The sequence below is a fragment of the Trichosurus vulpecula genome, chromosome 8 (assembly GCF_011100635.1).
Source record: "Trichosurus vulpecula isolate mTriVul1 chromosome 8, mTriVul1.pri, whole genome shotgun sequence".
In the NCBI taxonomy this organism is placed as follows: domain Eukaryota; kingdom Metazoa; phylum Chordata; class Mammalia; order Diprotodontia; family Phalangeridae; genus Trichosurus; species Trichosurus vulpecula.
Window position 1 is genome coordinate 80,223,704 of NC_050580.1, and position 16,733 is coordinate 80,240,436.

Here is a 16,733-nt window from a genome sequence, read left to right on the forward strand (position 1 = left end):
CCTCATCTTTAAAATGAGGAGTTTGAATTAGTTCCCCTCTAAGGTCTTTTCCAGCTTGTTATCTTCTAATTCAGTGATCCAAGAAGATTCCCAGAAGGGACAGGGCTGAGTCTTTGGCCCAATTTATACTGATATGAACCCAAAGGGATCCAGCCCTGAGATTATAACTAACCGTCAAATACCATCTCATTTCCTCTGTATTCATAGGCTTATAGAAGGTCAATTTAGAGATCCTGTAGCCCAATTCACTCTTTTTGCTGATGAGGAAACTGAGATCCAGGTGGGTGGAATTGTCAGGAAGATTGTGTTCCAAAGGCTTAAGAGCAAAGGATTTTTAGAGGGAAGAAAAGAGAAAGAAACGGGGATATTCAAAGAGAGAGGCAGAGAAATCTACAGAGGAAGGATAGGAGATCCCCAAGCAAGGAAAGAATGCTGTTTCTAGAGTACTTCTAGAGCCAAGGGGAAGGCAAGTTTCTAAGTTTCTCTTTCTGGTCATACCTCCTCATGACTCCCTGTTGTTTGCATTGTGTTTTTGGCTTTGAGTTGTTGGAACACACCCAGAAATGTGTAGAATAGAAAGTGTGCTCATCAGGCTTGGAGCACCCTATTGGGACACCAGGGGGAGGAGGAATGAGCGGTCCTTTAGCAAACAGGATCAGATTTCAAAATGACCTCGGTAACTTGAAGAAGTCATCTGAAGCAGAGCGAACAAAGTACATTAAACCCTAGTGCAAGGTAGCTAACATGGGTGGGGGGGAAAGGAAGTGTTCATATCTCAGAGGGGTTTCTGCTCAAAAGAAAGCAATCTGGTATAATAATAACAATAAATAGCTGACACATACACAGTACTTTAAGGTTTGCAAAGTGCTTTACAGATCTCTCATTTGAGCCTCACAACAACCCTGAGAGGTAGGTGCTACTATCGTTCCCGTTTTACAGATGCCAAAACCAAGTTAGACAGAGGTTAAGTCACTTGCCCAGGGTCACGTAGCTAATACATTTCAGAGCCTGGATTTGAACTTCCTGATGCCAGGTCCGGTGCTCTATCCTCTTCATCATCTTACAGACTTAATCTTAGACATGGAGGTGATTATGATTTTCTATAGTGGTGGTGGTGCATTTTAAAATACCTTCTTATAGAGCAATGGAACCATGTGTAAAGAGAGCAGCCCAAACCTATAGCAGGAGCCCCCAGACATTGGGTTAAAGGCAGCAGACACCTGAGTAATGGAAGCAGCTAACCCAGTAAACAGGCCCAGCATAGGCCCGCTTGACAGGCCTGCAATGGCCAATGGTGACATAGCAGTGGCCTCAAGACCCCCAACAGCAATTCACAAGGCAGAGATTTTGTGAGCACGTGTCAAGGCTATTATAGAGACAGTATGTCCAAATCCCTGACTAGGGGCAAGGCACAGTCCTCACTGTTATTGTACCCCTGCTAACCAGATGAGGATACTTTGTTTTTGCATGCATCTTAATAAAGCCTGTTGTATGTCTCTGGTCCTTCCAAATAAGTGATACCTTGTATTTGTGTGTGACACCAGACCCTGTGACCGTGGGCAAATCAAGCAACATCTCAGTGCTCCAGGCAACTCTCTAAGACTTTATGTTGCAGAGGAGATGCCAACCTGCATTGGTAGAAGGAGTTTCTTCATCTAGGACTTCCCTATACCAATGAAATCTCAGGCCTAGACCTGGCCCCTTCATGTGCATTACGTTATTTGATCCTGGTAAAGATCCTGTGAGAGAAGCAGAATAGGTATTACTTTATCACATGAGAAGCTTGAAGCCCAGAATGGTTCTTGTTCAAGGTCATCAGCCACTTAGACTAGAATCCACATTTCTTGTCTCCTGCCCAGCATGCATACCGTTCCATCACATTAATAAAGATAATTTTGTTGATATTGATACTAATCAGTTTTGGGTGCCAGGTAACTGAGACTATGCCAGAATTTAGAAGGGGCAAAAACTGAACACAATAATTCCTGTTGTAGGAAGCCAACTGTAGTAATTAATATCCCCTCCTGCCCAATTGAATGAGTCTTAATCCTTGTATTATTTTTTTAATTGCAGAGTTAAAATTTATTTTTAGCCATTTAAAATTTTTTCAATGAATTAAAATTTATTTTCTCTCCCTCCCATCCCACCTCATTGGAAAAATCATAAATTACAAAGTTGACTTATCTTATGTTGCTTGACCTGGGCATCAGAGTTGCTAGCTACATTTCTGCTGTCTCTCACAGCTAGCATATGATAGTAATAGAAGATCAATGCTTTGTTTGCCTCACCTATACTTCCTTAGAAGCTCCCTAAGTTGTCATTTATATTTAATTTTAGGGCTATGAAATGCATACACTATGTCTTTGTATCACTGTTATTTGTACGTATGTCATATCATTAACACCTCTATAAATTGGAGTAGTGAACAGTATCTGCTCTAAAACTTATATTTCTCCTGATCTAATATAGTGTTCTGCATATAATGGGTGCTTAATGAACACTTGTTGAATTGAATAAATGTGTTGAATAAAACATGATAAATTGTTTTTACTGGATATAGTAGTGGCAAGAGATGAAGGAAGATTTGTAGTCACATGCAGTCAGTTCTAAAATTGTAGCAATGAGATGTGTTGTTACAATTTTCTCTGATGTATATAAAAATGCTCCTGGGGACGGCTCCCCTTATTGGATGTTCCAGATACCACTAAACGTTTCTTTTTTCCATTTTGTGAGGTCATAACTACATGGTGCCCTTTCATAGAATCTTATTTCCCTGGGCCCAACTTTCCTTGCCCTTTTCCCTTTTGCCATGGAGGTGATATTCAAAGTTAGGCCCCAAAGTTGGAGGCAGGACCAATTCAGCCTCCAAGGGATCATGCCCAACCTTTGAGCCAACTTGCATGGTCTGCCTGTATGTCTTCATGAAGATATCAGTCCGGTTATTTAAGCACATGATCACACTTCTGAGGGAGAGAGAGAGAGAGAGAGAGAGAGAGAGAGAGAGAGAGAGAGAGAGAAAGATTTCCATTGGTTGTTAGGAAGCCATCATTGACCATCATGGTAATACATCATTGACCATCACTGCAAAGGGTTTCTGATGCATAGAGAAGCCATCGGGTCGAGAACAGTTTAAACCAGATGAGCTTGGGCTCTCTCTTATGATTTTGTATTTCTGATATAAAAGTTAATCCCCTGTTTTGCCTGGAGGTCTCTAACAGCATGTATCTGATCGCTATATATGGGGACAGGGTGGGATGAAGATGCCTGTTTTATAGCAATGTCTACACACATATGAATAAATGTAGACAGGGCACCTTTGGGTGTCTAGATGCGCTCATGGCCGAGTTTGAATAAAAGCATCTAAGAACTAGGCATGGTGTGTATTGAAAACTTACCCCATTGCTATGCAACTGTGTAGTTACTTTGATGCTTCCTACTAATTAACGTCAGGAATACCCTGGAATCAGTCCTTTACCAGACACTGCGTGCTTCCTGTTTTTGTTTGCTTTGTCTCGAGGGCCTGTTGAGTTGTTCTGTTGTCAGCAGTAGCGGTTTTGTTATCAGTTCAGTTTAGTTCTACATTGTTTCCGTGGAGTGGAAAAGGATAAATATTTCCCGTCAGAAGATTTGGGTTCAAGTCTGTACTCTACTATTACCTAGCTATATGACCTTCAACAAATCATTTAAGCATTATAGGCCTAATTTTCCTCATCTGCAAAACATGGGGTGAGGAGGGGAGAACAATGGACTAAATGACCTGTAAATTCCCCACCATCTCTAAAGCGGTGATCCTACATTCCTCTGAATAAAGTCTGGAGTCACTCTCTGATGGGGAGAAAAGAGATTTACTTCTTTAAAAACAATCTCATAGGAGACAAGATTTTTAGGTTTAGAGTAAAAGTTTGCTGGAGTCTGAATGTGTCAGAACCTGATTTGTCTCCTTCCTTTTAACTGTAGTAACCATCTCACAGTTGCCATGAAGCCCAGTTGGGGGAAAATGTATGCAAAGTGCTTTGTAAACTTTAAAGCCCTCTATAAACGACAGTTGTTGCTATCATTACTCATCTAATTGGCATTTAGCAGATTATCTGAGCCCATTTTTGCTGACTATTCCATACCACTACCCTCTCATTGAGTCACTCAGTGAAAATCTAAAAACAGAGACATTTTTCTTAATGGCCATTAAGTAAGACTTCCTAGAGACTCAGATAAAATCCTTTTAGGAGAAAAAAAAGTGTTTTGGACCCTTTTAAAAGTTTGTACCTAGGGGCAGGTAGGTGGCGCAGTGAGTAGAGCACTGGCCCTGGAGTCAGGAGGATCTGAGTTCAAATGCGACCTCAGACATTTGACACACTTACTAGCTATGTGACTTTGGGCAAGTCACTTAACCCCAATTGCCCTGCCAAAAAACCAAAAAAAAAAAATTAAAAAAAAAGTTTGTACCTAGAACACAGTACTATCATACTTTTAGACAACATGGGTTAATAAGTAAAGTACTGGATTTGCACTCAGAAGATGTGGGTTTTGTTCTCGGATCTTAACTACCTTAGTAACCTTGGGCAAGTCACTTCACCTGTCTGGGACAAAGTAGGGTCTAAAGACTGGGGGGACATTGTCCTAGATCATTTCAAGATCCCTTGCAGCTCTAAAAGTTATAACCTATGATCCATTTTTAAGGTCACTGTAATATTTATGATGAATACTTCCATCAATGTCATTGTGCTCTCCTGGGGGCTTGGATGCAAGAGTGTTTCACAGAGTACAATTGACATAAAGTATGTGCCATAACAAGTTGTGTTGTTACAGTGTTCTCTGACATATAAATATATATGTATGTGTATATGTTTCAGAGAATAGATCCCCTTTTTGAATGTTCCAGATATTATGTTTCTTTAAAAGTTACCACTCCTTATTTTTAATAAAAGACACAAAATAGCCTCTCCCCCAAAGGAGAGATACAGGTGGTAAGACAAGGATCCAAGACTTTAATTCTCTCCTCCTCCCCTTGCACCAATCCCAGCCTTTCCCTGAGCAAATGGCTTTGTGGCCATTAGCAAGGTAGAGGTAACAGGTTCAATCCAATTGTTCCATCTCTCTGTTCTGTCAACGTTGTAGGGCAGTGTTGTTCACTCATGGTATCCACAGCTGTTTCTCCAGTTTTCCATTCCATCGCCTAGTTGCTTGCTCCCTAACTCTTCCCATCATTGCTTTGTGTTTCTGCAACAACAGCTGGTGGTGTGTGCAATGTCCAGTCCATGACCAGGGGCCCTGGGAGCCCTCATGGTCTTCTGAATGGGATGGGGTTTGGTCTGTGTGTTTCTGCACCGTGCTCTTTATTTTGAATTCTGACCAATATGACATCTGCTAAAATGTCTCCCTTATAATTTGCTTGGTGATCACAGCCTTCACATCATTCATTGAGCACAGGACCAGATCTCACAGAATCTGAAAAGAGCTACGTGGTAAGACTGCCTGTTGAATAAGATTGTAGCTTGTTTAAAGAGAATACTTATTCCATCAAGTGATGGCTTGCCAGCCTGTAAAGCTACTGGCTACAGGAACGATAGTACTATGGTTTAAAAAAATGCAGGTTTTAGGGCTACAAACAAAAGAGAAGAACTTAGAAGCAATAACATGGCCAGTATATGTAAGCGTGGGATTGGATTAAGTTCTCTAGTGCATGACTGGGTATCTCTCCTCACCTCCCCCTCCTGAAGTTATCCTGTTTATAACAGCTACTCCCTGCTTACAGACTCTGCTGCTGTCTCTGCTGCTTGTTTGAATGTTTATACTAAATCCACCCTTTTTCTGTATCTCACCTGTTTTTCCATGCTTACACCTGGATCCCTCCTGCTCTTCACTTCTGGATATGTTGTTGCCTGGATCTTCAACTCTGTTGTTTCCCTGGACTTCATCTGGAATGTCACATCTCTTCCTATCTCTCTCTCTCTTTTTTCCCCTTGTTGACCATTTTATGGGGGTTGCTGGATTTCCTGGGGCCACCTCACAGGAAGCAGTTTGCAATGAGATCATAAACATTGCCGAAAAGTCTGTTCATTACTGCAGTACTGTTTCTCATCCTCTTGACTTTCGTCACAAGGTGTCTCCTACTGACAATAAATCATCTCTCATCATTTCTCAGCAACCTCAAGCCCAGCAGCGAAGAACCACCTCTGACAGAAGTCAGAACCTACAGGATTTGTAAGTCACTTAAGCCCTCTATGTCATTGCTATATCTGGATTATAGTATGAGAACTGACTTGCTTATATGCCTGCAAGGCCCTGGGGTGGGGTGGGGTGGGGAGAGAGGGAGAGAGAGAGAGAGAGAGAGAGAGAGAAAGTTAGTCTGTGGTGGCAGCAGCTACAGTGACATTTCTGAGAATTTTGAGTAAAGTGACTCCATTTCCAATAGATGAGAAGCCATCCTATTTCCTGTTTTTACAACCCCTATGCAGAGGGGGAGGGAGGATGTGTCCCTAAAGTGAGGCACTTACTTCATTCTTTTCTTCTGGTCCCAAGACAAGTCCTCTAGGACAATATTGTTGAGAAAGACTTATCAGGAAGGTCACAGATCAGGAGATACCTTTATTTGGGGATTTTCCCTGGTATCTCTAGAGACTACTTTTCTTCCATAATTAGAAATGCAAGATATGGACAGATTGCTTAGCAGTAACTTACCTCATGAATTACCACATTTTTTGCATGGAGTGATTTATATTGTAAAACATAAAGTAAAATGTCATGGTAAATAGAGAGTTGGTCATGGAGTCAGTAAGACTTGGGTTCAAATCCTCCTTCTGACTTCTAGTGACTGTGTGACCCTAGATAAATGATTTAACCTCTTAGAGAGCCAAATAACTTTCTAAGACTTTAAGTTGTGGAATGGGTGCTGATAGGTATTGGTAGAAAGAATTTCTTCACCGGGCGTTCCTTGTACAAATGAAATTACATGTCACTTCTCCTTCCTCTTTCTTGCTTTTTTCCTCCCTCTCCTCCTACACAGGAAAAAATAAAGCACAAAACAATGCATTAACTCACAGTTTATCTGCAACTACTGGGTCATTGACCCAAGAACATAGATGGCCCAAAACATTTTTAGCTTATCTTTCTACCTAATAAAGATCATTTTTTAAAAATGAGACAAAATTTTAGCAGCCTTGACTTAGATATATCAATTCATGGTTGAAGATAAGCATGGAACATTTTTTTTTCTATATTGACTGTTAGGTACCTGAGTTCTCTCAGAGCAGGGTCTTCCTGGGGATATTTCCTGAAACAGCTCTCCATGGTCTCATAGTCTCCTTGTCATTTGTCAAAAGAGGTCTTGCTACCCCCTGCAGCTAGCAAAACAACTGTAAATGCTAAGATACCAGGGAAACACATAGATTAAACAGTTTGCATCTCTGTTAATAATAGTGAAACGGTAAAAACTAGCAAGCCAACCTTTGATTAACTAGGATGAGTTTTGAAAGGACCATCTTTGAGTCATCCCAGTGAGATTCAAGTCACAAGGTATATTATAATCTCTTTCTCTTTTAGATATAGCTACCAAGCATTATATAGCTATAAACCACAGAATGATGATGAGTTGGAACTCCGAGATGGAGATATTGTGGATGTCTTGGAAAAATGTGACGATGGTTGGTTTGTTGGTAAGTACATTTATCATCCTTTGCTCTCTTTTTCATAGAATCTTAAGGTAGTTAAGAACTCTAGGGATCATCTTATTCAACCCCCTACCCCATGGATAGTCTATGATAATGAGTCATCTTCAGTCTACTTGAACAAATCCAGTGATAGAAGATTCATCACTTCCACTTGAGGCAGCCGGTAGAGCATCTCTGGTTGTTAGGAAGTTCTTTTTTATGTTGAAATTGGTCCTAAGTAGGCTTCCTGTAACTTATGCTCATTGGTCTTAGTTTGGCCTCCTAAAGCCACACAGAATAAATCTAATCCCTTTCCCATGTGGTTACTCTGCACATATTTGAAGATGGCTGCCATGACCCAGGGAAGTCACTTTTTCCATGAGTTAAACAATGATTTTAACCATTTGTTATATGACATAGGTTCATATCCTTTTATCGTTTTTGCCACCTTCCTCTGGATGAGCTCTGGCTTGGCCATGTCCTTTTTCTTTCTTTTTTTTTTTTTTTGAAGCAATCATGGTTAAGTGACTTGTCAAGGGTCACACAGCTAGTAAGCATGTGAGGCCAGAATTGAACTCAGGTCCTCCTGACTCCAGGGCCAGTGCTCTATCCGCTGCACCACTTACCTGCCCCATGGATGTGTCCTGAACTGAAAACAGTGGTCCATGTGTTGTCTAAACAATGAAGAGGACAGTGGGACTACCACTTCTCCAGTTCCAAAGACAAGATTTGTTGGCCTTAAGTGTCTAGTTTCATTTCTTTTCAACAAACTTCCACATTTTCACTACCACATTAGTTCGTGTATGGGTATCAGCACAAGAAGTGTTGGCCTGCTGCAAAATATATGTGAAAGGGTCTTACAAACTGTAGAAATTTGCATGATAATTTTGTTGTATTTTTGAAAGGAATTTCAAGTTGTACATGGTAGATTTGTAGTTTCACGTATTATCATCTTTTTACAATGTTATGCATTGGCCTTGGAATCAAGAAGAGTTCATGTTTAAAGCCCACCTCTGCCACTTACCTAGCTGTGATGTTACTATAGTCCTGTCTCGGGTGTCCTGGATCTAATTAAACTGAGCCAGGGGAACTCTTCCCAGAATTTCCAAAACCAAAAAAGCCTGCCCCACCCAAAGCAAGAAAGTTCTATCTCCCCATACACACTCACTGTTCTTGTTTCCTGTTTGTTTATAGGTACTTCCAGAAGAACAAGACAGTTTGGTACTTTTCCAGGCAACTATGTAAAACCTTTATATTTATAAGAAGCCTGAGAACCTGTGATTGTTTTTTATTGGTGGATGAAACACAGAACACAAAGCAGTCTCTTTATCTCAATGTTGAATCAATAAGTCGGTTAGTGCAAGGAAGAAGTGAGACGTCTTAGAACGACTTGGGGAAGTGTTGGATTTAAAGCGTGAGCCTCCTAGGGCCTTGCACAGTACTTGGCTCATAGCAGGCTTCAACAGATGTTTCTTGAATGAATGAATGAATGTATGTATGTATGAATGAGCTAGGGCCCAGTTGTTTGCTGGGCAACAAGAAGCAAGCCAGACTTCCAGTTTACATAACTGCCTTTTTAAGCCCCACTAGGCCTCCCTGTCACCCTCCTGCGGTGAGCTGACATAGAACTGAAGGAAAGAAGCAAGTAGCCCCTTGTTGGAGGCCCATTCAGTTCTAGCCCAGTCCTAGGAGTGTTGGTCTAAGTTGTGTGAACCTGAGAGAGTCATTTGAGTCTGAAGCAACCCAGAGAAGACCCAAGGAAGCCAGATCTGGTCCAGTCTTACCTTAAGGTTTGGGGGTCTGATCTTTATTGGGTTTGGGAAATTATCCCATGTCCAAATCCAAACCCATGCCTCTCTAATCTGCCCCAGAGCAGGTTTAGAAAACTCGCTATCCATTTGAATACCCCAAAACCCATCAGACCAGACTTTCCAGGGCTATTCTGGACCAGACGTGTTCCAACTTGGGCCCATACTCTTGAGACTCTAGTGGGAAGGGTAGGGGTAGTGGAAATAAGGTACCATTCAATGTGGGACTCCACTCTTTCACTCCCATCACCACCACATATCCTGATGTTCTGACAATTTAAGCATGTAGCATTTGCTTGTGAGAGTTAGAGGAAGTAGATCAGAGGAACAAGTTGGATTTGTATCTGATTAAAGTAAAGTTGATCTATAGTTTATTGGGGTAACATGCAGCCAGTCACTATCCATGTATACAGATACATACATGTATATATCCTTGGAATTTTTACTAGGTTACCTTCAGAGAGACCAAGTTTTAATTTGTTTAAAGACTTTCACTGTTTCCAAGCATATCATATGTAGAGCCCTGGAATGTTCAAGGATATTTCTTACAGAAAACAAAGAACTGAATTCACAGCAAAGTCTCAAAGTTATTTTGATCTAGGCAAATCAATCAAAAATCACATTAATTTGACCTATCCTTGGAGCAGAGAGGGTAGCTGCCCTGAACTTGTACTCTCCTGGCTGCATTTCATGCCACCATCTATTGGAGGACCAGAATGCCTAGTCCTTCTGCCTGAATGGGAGGAGTTAATCCCTCAGAGCCAGAATCAGTGAGGGAGCCATCCAATCACTACATTTGCACCAGGCAGCCAGTGACTGTGGATGCATGAATGAGGGCTAACAGAACCATATGCATGAAAGACGTTCACTGCTGGGAAGGTATATTAACATCTACTTGAGTTCACCCATGGCGACCTCCAGGTACTGGTGGGTCCTGGCATTGCTACAGTTCCAGCAGAGAATGTACATACAGTAAGCTTCAGCTCTGTGAACGTATATGATCACACCATCATTACACTAGCCCTGTGTGTGTACTCAGTTGCTCCACAGTTTATTTCACCCCCTTCCCCCCATACAGGACATGTCCTAGGCAAAATTGGGAGGGGGTAAATAGTTCCAATTTTGTACCCTATTCCATCCCTCAGTGGTACCCTCTCACCCCCAGGGCCCTAGTACTCCTCCTGTATCTTCCACCTTATCAAAACCTGTTCTCAGGAAAGAATCTGAAAAACTCATTCATGACATATAAATGACTAGTAAGATTCAATCTGTTACCCCATCCAAGGAAATTTGCACTTTAAGAAGGCAGGAAGCCTTAATCAAAGGAATGAAGTTCCAGTGGGAAAACTTCAGAGTTGGTAGGGGAGAAATTACTGGGCAAGGGGAACCCTTTTGATGCCTCAGAAGTCATGCCACGTGGGCAGCCACTGCCACCAGATCGTAAGACTACTTTTTTTTTTTTTGCCATCTCGCTCTGCAGGGGATTTAGTAAAAGCACGTGTGTGTACATGTGCACAGGCACCCGCATGTCCATTTATTTCAGCACTATGGCATTAGGATTCACTTTGAAGTGAAAGTCTTGCATTGGATAACTATTTTTCCTGATCTGTTTTGGATGCAGACTGTTATTGATAAAATATTAGACCATAGCTTTTAAAGGGGGGAGGGTGCTTCTCCATTAGATAGCTAACTTCAGACACCTCTAGGAATACAGCTAGAGAATGAAACCAATTTGTAAAGCTACATTTTACACATAATGCCAGTTACATATATTTGTACATCTCTGGAACCTCCAGTTTGTCTCCCATGTTTTCCCATATGTTTAATAATAAGGAAAAAACCCCTAAAATTTGCATCAAATTTCTGCTTCCTACATATCACAGAACAAGTAGCCAAAATTTCTAGTGGCTACTTTGTCTTGAGACATTTAGGAATATAAAATACTTATTTTTATGCTTACAATGTTTATACAGGTTTATTAACAGCAAATACACCTAATTGATAGCATGATTTGCAATACATTTTGATATCTTCCCCATGCTGCGGGGTCTAAAAACAACATCAGCTGAAAAAACACTTACCTTTCACAGTCTCTCTGGGATCAGTAAAAAAAGAAATCACATCCTCAAAAAGTGGGACTGTACATATGTATATTTGTATAGACCATGTACTTACCTTGTATAGAAAAAATAATTTTAACAATTTGAATGAAAGAAAGACAGTAAGGAAGTCATTAAGGGTTTTTTTGCATTTTTATTTAAATGAAGGAATTCCAAGTTAACCCCTATGGATTTTTTTTTTTTTTAGCACAAGAAGACACTTGTAAAATGTTACAGCTTTAAATCATCATTATTGGGGGGAAGGGCAGTAACTCTGATCCTCATTTATGAATTTTGAAAATTTTTTCCTTTGCAGTCTTGTTTCCCTGCAGTAATATTTAGTCCTGTTGCTAGAATAGGTTAATATGCAAATTATATTCTGAAAGAAAAAAATAACTGACTTTCTATGTAACCAGTTAATTTAAAGGATTGCCATTGAAGCAACACACAGAGAGCATGTACTATACAGACACAGATCTTGTGTTCATTTATTTTTCTTCATTGCAGTGGATTATGGTTTATTTGATAATAAATAGACGTGTTGAATTACTGCTACATTTCCTGTACAGATTATTTAATAAAACTTATTCTCATTTGCGTGGTACACTTTCATTCTTACATATTATGGTTTCTCTCTTCCCTTTTGTTGCTGATCCCCTGATATACATGCTAACTGCTCCAGTTTCTTAAGGGCTATTCTAGTGTTAATTCCTCATAAGTGGGCTTCTATTCATGTCATGCCACTTCTAGTAGCACAGTTCCTGGTAAGCAGTAAGTGTTTACTAAATGCTCATATTTTTTGATATATTGCATCTCCAAGGTTACCAGTGATAAGTTCTTTATGTAATCTGGTGGCCTTTTCTAAGGCCTCATCCATCTCAACTTTTTTTGATATGTGACATCTATGCCACCTACTCCTAGATAAATACGCCAGCCGATCATGAGATTTAAATCATGACTAACAGAGCTATAGTATAATAAAGGAGTTCACTCTCCTTCCTTGGTTTCTATAATGATGCACTTTATTTTTTTGTTTTCTACTTGCCTCTCTGACCAATTTTCCTTTTTTGTTCCTACTCTGTCTTCTCAGTCCCTAGCTTATGGATGACCCCCAGGATTCTGTCTTTGCCTCTGCTCCTTTCTTTCTCTATTCTCTCCTTCTGTGGGATAACATGGTTACAATGTGCTTCCGCAATCAAAAAGATCAAGCAAATGTGGGGCACCATTAGGAAGGGTGTAAACAATAAAAAATAGTAATTATCTTCACCTGCCAATAATCACCATACTTTATGAAGCCATGATTGACTCATCAAGAAAAACAATGTAATTGCAGATCTCAGTTTCCTTATTGGTGAAACAACAGGTTTGATGATATCCAGGGATCATTTAGGACCATAGAAAGATGGCTAAAATAGTTGAGGGGATAAGGGACACTGTTTTATGCGGATGAACTAACAAGATAACAATGGTGAGGAGGGAGGAGACATTATCAAAGTCTATGGAGACAATAGAAGAAAGGATGAGTATGGATTTGACCATCACATCCTAAATAGAATATCGACCAATCAATAAAGATTAAGTGCCTACTATGTGCTATGCATTGTGCAAAATGCTGGGGATATAAAAAGAAGCAAAATGTAGTCCTTGACCTCAAGAAGCTCTCCATCTATACCAGTAGTGGAACCTACCACATAAAGTTTTAATGAGGCGGTTTAAGAACAAATTTAAAAATGAACTATTTTATGTCATGGTGGTAAATTTGAGAAGCTCATTCAGCTGCAAGGTGATCAAGGTTGAAACTAAATATCTGAGAAGGATTTAGCTAAATTCATGGCTGATAGATCCCTATTAAGGGAAGCTAGAAAGAACTGGCCTACTTGGATAGAGGGCTGGCCTTAACATATCTACAGCTGAATTGCCAAAGACCCATGACTAAAATTTCCATATCAGGAGTTGGGTGAAATTGGGTGAAATCATAGGTCTACAGAAAACAAAAAGAAAAGAATCCTCAAAGTTCTGTCATTTCAAAAGCAAAAAAAGTAGGATGGGGGAGAATTCTAGAATGGGTGGAGAGGCAAAGACAATGGCATAAGCAAAGGCCACAGTGAGGAAATGACTGAATATGTACAATTTAATTCAACAACAAACATCTATTAAGCACTAATTATGTACAAGATACTGTAGTAGGTACTGGGGATACAAAGAAGAAAAAGGATGCAGTCCCTGCCCTCATAAGGCTTATGTTTTCCTAGGAAGGAGATGACATATACATGTTTGTAATCCAAGACTGGATACTATAGAGGAAAGGAAGGCACCCAGAGAAAGGAAGTCAAACAGTGTGGCAGGTGGGTGCCTACAGAAGGGAAAAACATGAGATTAGGTTGGAAAGGTATGGTGGCCTACACTGTGGAGGCTCTTAAATGGCAAACTAAGAAATTTGAATTTTGTCCAGTAGTCAATAGAGAGCCATTGAAAGGTTTTGAGCAGAGTAGTAACCCTATCATATGTGGATAAAAAAGGTAATTCTGGCAGTGATATCAAGGATAGATGATTGAAGCTTGGCAAGACTGGAAGCAAGGAGACCAGCATCTGCAATCCAGATCATTAGAAAGGATGGTAGCAATCAGAAAAGGAAGAAACCAAATCAAAAGATTTGGGAAGTATAATTGGTAGGAATTGGTATGATTGGTGAGAGATAGGAGTAAAAAAAATGCAATGAGGCATCAAGCATAGGTATTGGATACATGTTGGGGTCACTGACAAAGTCAGAAAAAGGAGCAAGTTTGGGGTATTATTAAAGAATAAATTCTTTTCGGATATGTTGAGTTGAAGGTTCTGCTGGCACATCCAGGAGAGTGTGGGTAGTAGTTAGTCCAAAGTGTAGTAGTTCTAGAGCTCAGGATTAGAGATTTTGACTTGGGATGTATCAAGGTAATAACTGAATCTGTGGAAGTGAATGAGAATACTAAAAAGAGAATATTAAAAAAAAAAGATGGACCTTGGGAAATATCCACCCTAAAGGGAGAGGAGATGGAATTAAAGAAGGTATGATCGGAGAAGTAGGATGAGAATCAGGAGGATGAAGATCCTCACTGATCCTGAGTCAGAAGTCATCATTCCTTTCTCTAACTAGCCCACTGGCAGTTCCCTGACCTTGGCATTCCATCTTTTGTCTCTGTGAGTTTGCACAGGCTGTCCCTGCTCTCCTTCCACCCACCCCCCATGCCTGGAATGCATGCAATCTCAGAAACCTTTTCTTCTTTGAAGGCTCAGCTCATGTGCCACAGCCCAGGCGAAGCTTCGCCTCCTCCCCGTGGTGGTTAGTACTTTCTCCCTCCTTAAGCGATCACATCTATACTTAGCTGTTTACATGAATTCCACCATCGAGAGGAATCTGAGCTCCCATAGAGAAGGGGCCATTTTTGTGTTTTCTTTATATTTCTGTTGCCTAGCTCATTGCTTTACATGCAGTAAGGGGGAAAGGATTGCTTACACTAAATGTCAGGCATTCTGATAAGTGCTCCACAAATATCTCATTTGGTCCTCACAACAACCCTGGGAGGTTGGTGCTATTATTAACTCATTTTACAATTGAGGAAATTGAGGCACACAGAAGTTAAATGACTTGCCCCAGGGTCACATAGCTAGTGAGTGTCTGAGGTCGAATCTGAACTCAGGTCTTCCTGACTTTGAAAGGCATTGAACTGCCTCTAGTAGGTGCTTAAAAAAATGCTGGTTGTTTGTACTTTAAACCTCAATTTTGTACTCTAATTACATTACATTCTATCCACACAATAACTATTTGATTCTATGGCATAGTTAGTATAAGTCCTAATTCTCCCCTCCTGCCATTCCCTCTCATTATAAACTCCAGGAGGTCCAAGGCCTCTTTGACTTAATCTTAATTCTCTTTGTCTTCTAAAACCCAGGACAGTGTTTTGCACATATTACATTTTGTTAAGTAGTTGTTGAATGAATGATAAATTAGTGAATCATGTTCTTTCTTCCATGGAATGTTTCTCTGGGCCATTGTCAGAGACAGAACATTGGTCTTGAGGGACAGTGACTGGTCCAGTGTGGAATTTGTTGTTAAATTTAGTCTTATGCATTTAGGGCTATGCCACCAAAATAGACAGGAAAGAAACATTAGCAAAGGCCAGGGGTGAGGCCTTAAGACCACATGTGGCCTTAAGGTCGAAGGTTCCCCACCCCTGGAAAGGCCCATGATCTTCTAGAGATCAACATAGGGAGTGAAAGAATCATAGATTTAGCTGGAGAAAGAATCTTAGAGGTCGCTGAGGCCTTTACAGATGTAGAAACTGAAGCCTAGGTGAAGTGATTAATTAATATTATAAGCTCCAGGACCTCCTGGAATTCATCATGGGAGGGTGTGGCAGGGAGGGAGAATTAGGGCCTATATACAAAGACACATGGATGGAATAAAAGGCATAACTACGATCTGAACTCAGGTCCATTGAATCTCAACCCAGGACCCTGCACACTATATTGTACCCCTGGAAAACCTGGGACTATATCTTTATTCCCAAGATATCCCGATTTAATCCAACAAACATTTATTGAGGCTACTATGGGCAAGGCACTGTGTTTCTAGGGACTCAGAGCTAAAATCCTGCTCTTCCTTCTAGTATCAATGGCCTGCCCCTGGAAAGAATATTGGAAATACCATGAGATTTATCAAGATTCATATTCATGAACTCAAGTGAGAGATGACTTATAAGCTGATTCAAAGGTTTGGAAGCAGCAGAACAGGGCCCTAACAATATAAAAGTCAATTAGGCCTTTACTTGGCCTCCAGTATGGCCAACTTTTAGCACATATGGAAGAGAAGAGTGTAAGATTAGGTTGCAAAGGCAGGGTGGTACCAGACTGGGGACACCGAAGCAGGTTGGAACCTAAAAAACAGCAATCCTACTGCTTGGCCCTTTAGTTTACCGCCATCATTCACGAGCTGGAAATCCTTGTTCTGTGGGAGGGAAGTCAACAGACAAAGGTAAGTAGAGTAAGTAGGCGGGAAGATGGATGCTGGGAGAATGTGAGAAAAGTGAGTGAGGTATATGGAAGCTGCCTTGTCCACTTGAAGTCCTGACCCCATAGTTTGGCAGCTCTAGGGTAGTCTGGCTCAGCTTTATGGGTGGGACTACCCTCCCTCCACTAGAGTT

At 40.7% G+C, this 16,733-nt stretch overlaps 1 protein-coding gene across 50 annotated transcripts in view; it reads left to right on the top strand.

Moving 5' to 3' along the window:
* The window catches only part of SORBS1 (sorbin and SH3 domain containing 1), a 304,222-nt gene extending 292,065 nt beyond the window's left edge, over positions 1-12,157 (top strand). For 27 of the 50 annotated variants that reach the window (XM_036735337.1, XM_036735356.1, XM_036735345.1 and 24 more), the window contains 4 exons: positions 5,403-5,462; positions 6,011-6,201; positions 7,540-7,652; positions 8,841-12,157. In XM_036735337.1, the coding sequence (XP_036591232.1) occupies positions 5,403-5,462; positions 6,011-6,201; positions 7,540-7,652; positions 8,841-8,908 (432 nt within the window). In that variant the 3' untranslated portion in view covers positions 8,909-12,157. The remainder of the gene's footprint in view (positions 1-5,402; positions 5,463-6,010; positions 6,202-7,539; positions 7,653-8,840) is intronic. The other 23 variants (XM_036735352.1, XM_036735359.1, XM_036735360.1 and 20 more) reach the window with 3 other exon arrangements.
* The last annotated feature ends 4,576 nt before the right edge of the window (positions 12,158-16,733 follow it).